We start from the raw sequence: 6,005 nt of genomic DNA, 5'->3' as shown, positions 1-6,005 counted from the left end.
TCAAAAGAGAAGTAGAACAGGAGGTGCTCCAACTAGCAGAAACGATGGAGCGGGGTGGGGATACCCGCCAAGATACCACACAGGCTTCTGCTGATTTCAGAAAATGTTTTATTAGTCAAGAGCATAGATACTGCTTTGCAAAGGGAGGGGGCAGTGAGTGGTCATATAGATTTGAGGTAGAAAAAGGGTGAGGACGGGGGATAAACAAACACCTGAGCGCAGCAGGCATGGTAGGTAGTTTAATACATAAAAACTTTTCAACCAAGGGAAAAGTTTTTATTTACAAAGGAAGGAAGAACGGAAAGGAAGAAAAAGAAAGAAAGGGAAAGGAAGAAAAGAAGAAAAAAGGAAAGAACGCAAGAAGGAAGGAAAGAGAGGTAAAGAAAGAGCCATTTCCCTTGTAACTAAGTAGGAAGTGCAGCGACAAAACTAAAATAAAATAAAAAACACCACTGTTCGAGGGAGGACAACAACAAAGGCAGCCCTCCGTCTTCCTGGTTCGGTTCTCTTTCCCTGGCAGAAAACTATTGATTCCTCTTATTGCATTTTAATTAGGAAGGAGAGCTCGAGGAGGGTTTTGACGCGAAGCCGACGGGGGGGGGGGGCGAGAAAGACAGGCAGACAGTGTAGTGAGGAAGGCGTTGGGGGTTCTAAACTCGCCCCAGAAGGGTTGGAAGGGTACGTCTTAGCGTGCTTGGGTCCCGCAGTCCTTCCTTTTCGAATCGTGCAGCCACGAGCCTCCCTCTCGGTTGCAGGGGTGGGGGTTTATATATATATTTCTCTTTCTCTTCTCGTATTAAAAACAATTTCAAATGACATTGCACGTGCGATCCAAATGTGTAGTTGCAGCCAGCGACCTGCCAGCGCCCCAGCAGAGGATAGGCGGGATGCTCCCCATAAGCCCCTGGCACCCAGAGCCTGGCACTCGCCTCCGCCTTCCTCTGTTCCCGGGGCTCCGGGGTCGAGCAGCCGTGGCGGGGTCCTCGGCGCAGGCCTCGGCTCACTGGTTTAACTCCAGCGCCCAAACTTGCTGCGGCCAACCTGTGCGCCCTTTAATCCTCTTCTCACCTGGGCCCAGGGCAGGAGGAAAGCCTTCGTGCTGCTGCTGCCAGAGGACACACACAAGAAAAGAGGCGAGAGAGACAGGTTTAAATGTTTCTGCTCCGCTCGCCCAGGCGTGGGGTAAAAGTGGGGGTGGGGTAAAAGGTGTTGGGAGCAGTAACTGGGAGCCTTTAAATAAGTGACGAATTTCTGTTTGTGAAATAGGCAAACAGGCTCATAAATTTGCCTTTATGCGCTGAGTTCCCGGGGCGGGATTGGGGGGCGCGGAATGGGCTGGGCAGCTTCTGGGGGTTTGGTAGTGAGAATTTTCTGCGGCTGGTGAAACTAAGGTTTGGCTTTATGGCGCCGAAGGGAGACTGCAGGGGTTGGAATGGGAGGGGTGGGAATCAACAGCTTCCTCGCTCGCGGACATGCTCCCCGCACACATCCCACTTTCCAACCTAGTTTATAGCGCCTGGGCTTGGATACAGGGTTGGGTCCCTGCAGCCGGCTCTGGGCACTCAGAAGGCTACGCGAATGAGTGGGGGAGTCGGCCTGGCTTAGCATCCCTCTTCCCCGCTACTTGAAGGAGGCGGCAAAGTGCAGGGAGTGGGGAGACGCCCAATAACTACTTCCAACGAGGGCGTCGCCCGGGCCTGCATGTCCTCCAGCCCAGGGCGGCGGTTTAGAGACTCGATGACCACGGTCTTTCCCAGTCTCCTCAGGTGACTCCCCTAGTTTACCACAGCCCCTGCGGGTCAGATAAAACCCAGAGGGCTCTCCAGTCTCCAACGCGCGGTGTTCCTGAGCGCACCAATCTAGAGAAACTAGTTCAGTTCCCCAGCTTGGAAATCACTGCTTCAGAGGTCCCAGAGCCCTGCGCCAGCGAAACTGAGCTCCAGAAGCGTCGTCTCACTGGAGAGGATCGAAAAAAGCCGAGTACGGATTGCGATCTCCAAAGCCAAAAGAAGTGAGTGACTTGCTTGTCGGCGTTTATACACAAAACCATCAAGGTGGCCCTAGGAACCAGCCATGGGGAGTGGAGCGGTGAAACATCCTCCAGGTGTTTATTCCTCCAGGGAATAAACTGACTTGTTTTACCCAAGTAAACAACTCCTCGGGTAGGTGGCCTTCACATCCTGTCCCGTTCTGGGCCTCAGTTTCCCTATCTGTACAATGATGAAAGTAGACCAATCTCTCTGGCAAAGGCCCTTTGAAAACAGCAGCGGAGCCCATATGCATCAATTCACATTCAGGCAAATTAAAGTAACGAACTCCTACAGCATTCTTAACCTGGCTTCCAGGAGATCCCAGGGATGAATCAGGACCCCTTGAAACTGGAAGTGAAATATATGGTGTGTGCATTTTCTCGGGGTCTGAAGCTTCCAATGGATTCTCAGAAGGGACCCTATGAGCCTGTCCGAAAAGTGTAAGATTCTGTCTTCATTCACAGCCTTACAAACACTATCTACATTACAGATGAATTCAAATATGAATCTGCCTCCCTCCATGCACACAATCCCACATTTCAACCATCTCAGAACTCCCCGAAGCCTCTCAAAATCGCACGAACGGCAACGCAGACTCCTTCCCCTGCGTACTCGGCCTACGGATGCTCACCGCGCCCGTGCCCTTGGCTAGAGCGTACGGGACCCGGACTTACCAGCTCTCTTTTCCGCTTGCTCTCACGGCCGCCATCCGCCTTCTTGAGTTCGGCCTTGAAGGCCTCGGGGTCGCCGGCCTGTGCGTCCTTGGCCAGCACGTCCATCAGGTAGGCGATGTAGCTGGTGGCCAGGCGCAGAGTCTTGATCTTGGAGAGCTTGGTGTCAGCCGGCACATTGGGGATGCACTCGCGCAGCTCGGCGAACGCGCTGTTAATGCTCTCTGTGCGTCTCCGCTCCTTCTTGGGTCCTGAGCCTTTCCGCCGGCCCAGGCGGCCGCCGAGCGCCTCCAGCCGCCCGGGGCTCTGGCCGGCCCTGGCGTCTGGACCGTAGGAGGCAACGGCTGCAGCGGCTGCGGGCGGTGGCCCGCCTGCGGGGAAGTCCGGGGCAGCGTCAGCGGGGCTCAGCAGCCAGCTCTGGAAGTAGGGCCGCTCCTGGTGACAGCGCGAGGCAGGGCCGAAGAGGAAGGGCTCGTGAAGCATGGGGTGCGCGGGGTGAGGGTGGTGATGATGGTGATGGTGGTGATGGTGTGCGTAGCTGCCCACGAGGTTCATGTTGGAGCGGCCCCTGGCCTGCGCCGCCAGCCCGATTAGCGCCGCCCCATGCGCCCCAGAGACTGCCGGGGCCACCCGTGGGCTCTGGGGCGGCGCTCTGGTGGGCGCCGGCTTTGAGAGATTCTGGGGCAAGGCTGAAGATGACACCCGCAGCGCGTCTTCTGGCCGGCTTCTGTTGCAGGCAAGGACGAGGTTGCCGAGAGACCTGTTTAACCCTTCTGCGGCCTCCCCTTCAGGGTCTGGCTTATATAAGGCTGGGGCTTTGATGTCAACCTCTCCCTGGAGCCAATGGCAGGGGGGCGGGGAGGAGGAAAGGGGGATGGCTGTCCCTGGTTTTAAGCTCAGATAGTGCTACTCGACTCAGGCCGCCTGCGGGGACAGGGAGGCGGCCCCGCCTCCGCCCCTCCCCGCCCCCCAGTTCCCGACTTGTGGGGGAGACGGGGGCTAGTACTTGAGACACAGGCCTGTCAACGCCCAGGACGGTGTCTGTCACCCCCTCCCCGTGGGCCCAAGAAAAGGAATCTAGAATCATGGAGCGAAAAGGCCTTCACCTAGATTTTACAGATAAGGAAACTGAGGCGCAAAAAAAGAGAAAGGTTCTTGTTTCTAGACCTTCCAGAATCCAAAATAGAAATCCCAGAGGTTCCCAGTCCTGAGCGCATCTGCTCTACTTGGTCTCAGAGCCAGAAAAGGAGAGAGCGCTGCTGGAGGCAAGATAGGCCCCTAATGTTCCCTAAGCACCCCCAGCCCTTAGTCACCGGCCCATTCTGCGGGACTGCAGCAGGTCCTGCACCCGGTAGAGCACCCACCACCTCTGGCCAAGTCTTGTCCTCTACGGCGCAGGTGGCCACCCACTGGGGAAGAAGCCGGGGACAGGAGGTGGGAGGAGAGGGGCAGCGAGTAGGGGGACGAGGGCTCCAAGCCCACAGGCATTTACTGGTTTGTTCCGGGCTCCAGAGCTTGAAGTCCACTCTTCTCGCCTCCTGGGCGCCTGATCCAGTCCAAAGGCCGGCCAGGCTGATGCAGGGGCAGCCTCCTTCCCGCGGGACTTGAACGGAGAGCCCGGAGCTCGGCTACGCTGGGCCACCCCATGCAGGTTATCACAGTTTGAGAATGTTAGATTCTCGGCGCCAAAGGTCACACTGCGAGAAATCAGCGTTTGGCGGTAAACACACACCGAGGAGGCCACGACCTCCACACTCTCCGAGAGGCTCACGCAGCCGGAGAAACTTATCGCCTGGCATCTCACACCCACCGGCATAGAGACGCGGTCCTGGCCGCGCAGACCTCCGCTATTTCCACTCCCGGCTAGGGCCCTTACGCTTGTCGGATTCTGTCCGCGGGGGCCTTTCTCTGGGCTGGCATTGGAACCTGGGAATCCCAGGGTGGCAACGCTTGTGGCTGGAGTTCTCTCTGTCTTACCTCCCGATGGGTAGCTTCCCAGCTGATGTCCTCATACCTGGGTCCCTCCATCCTCACCAACCTTTCCCAGCCAAGCCCCTTCCCTAGGTAGTCTGTCAACGCCCAAGACGGCATCTGCCACCCCTCCCCGTGGGCCCAAGAAAAGGAATCTAGAATCATGGAACGAAAAGGCCTTCACCTAGATTTTACAGATAGGGAAACTGAGGGAGTGTGCCCTTCTCTCAAAAGCACTGTGGAGGCGAGGGTGAAAGGAGAAGAGAAATACATGACTGCTCTTTTTATTTTTTTTAATTTATTTTTATTTTTGGCTGTGTTGGGTTTTCGTTGTTGCACGAGGGCTTTCTCTAGTTGCGGCCAGGGGGGCTACTCTTTGTTGCGGTGCCCGGGCTCCTCATTGCAGTGGCTTCTCTTGTTGCAGCACGCGGGCTCAGCTGCTGTGGCTCACGGGCTCTAGAGCACAGGCTCAGCAGTTGTGGCGCACGGGCGTAGTTGCTCCGCGGCATGTGGGATCTTCCTGGACCAGGGCTCAAACCCGTGTCCCCTGCGTTGGCAGGCGGTTTCTTAACCACTGCACCACAGGGGAAGCCCCCATGACTGCTCTTTTTAGAGGGCAAATTCATTCCTTTACCCATTTCTTCAACAAGTATTTACTGACCCCCGATGTGTGCCTGGCACACTTAGCAGCCCAAAGGCAGGGGCAGAAAGGTCAACTTTCTCATTTTACAGCTGGGAACAGTGAGGCCCAGAGAAGATGAACAATTTTCCTTGGGGGTCCGGTATCCAGTGGGTACGCGGTTTTCCCCTCCCGTACAGGAAATAAACAGATGGCGGCGGGCGGAGGGGCGACAACACTGCGAGGGAGAAGCCAACAAATGCTTAGTCCAGAGCCGTTTCCCCTTGTGGGAGCTCGGCTGGGCTGTGGGCCCTAGAGGTGCGTGGGGGGAGGGAGGTCCTTGTTTCCTGCCTGAGGCGGCTGGAAACCCGCTGCTCTCCCGGGCGCCTGGCGCCAGCAGCGCTGGGGTTGGGCCGAGCGCAGAGCCGGAGGCTCGCGGGGAGGGAGCACCCGGCGCCCGGTTGAGCCGCGGCTCCGCGGGGTCCCGCGCCTCCCTGGCCTGGAGGCTCTCTGGAGTGCCGGTGTGCGGACAGAGACAGTAATCACTCTGTGGAAAAGGACCTAAATCCTCGACACACATCCAGCCGTGGTCCTAGTCTGGCAGGATCTCCACCGACAGCCCCTCAGTCCCACCATTACACATGCACATATATATGTACACGGCCTCACAAAAAATCACGGGCATACATGAAAGTCCATGCATTCGTGCAAACG

The 6,005-nt window shown here is 57.0% G+C and overlaps 1 protein-coding gene across 2 annotated transcripts; it reads right to left on the bottom strand.

The window, feature by feature from the left end:
• Positions 1-1,000: 1,000 nt before the first annotated feature.
• Positions 1,001-3,256, bottom strand: HAND1 (heart and neural crest derivatives expressed 1; the record flags this gene model as incomplete). 2 transcript variants are annotated; one of them, XM_082623336.1, is made up of 2 exons in its annotated part: positions 1,001-1,105; positions 2,690-3,256. In XM_082623336.1, the coding sequence occupies 2 exons, from the start codon at positions 3,254-3,256 to the stop codon at positions 1,001-1,003; spliced, it is 672 nt and encodes a 223-aa protein (XP_082479462.1). The 2 variants fall into 2 exon arrangements, with proteins under 2 accessions (XP_082479462.1, XP_082479463.1); XM_082623337.1 differs by having other exon boundaries at positions 2,705-3,256.
• Between the last annotated feature and the right edge of the window lie 2,749 nt (positions 3,257-6,005).

This window comes from Mesoplodon mirus (assembly GCF_964341445.2).
Source record: "Mesoplodon mirus genome assembly, chromosome: 5".
Classification (NCBI taxonomy): domain Eukaryota; kingdom Metazoa; phylum Chordata; class Mammalia; order Artiodactyla; family Ziphiidae; genus Mesoplodon; species Mesoplodon mirus.
The sequence above is the reverse complement of the archived record's forward strand: the minus strand, read 5'-3'. Positions and strand labels throughout refer to the sequence as shown.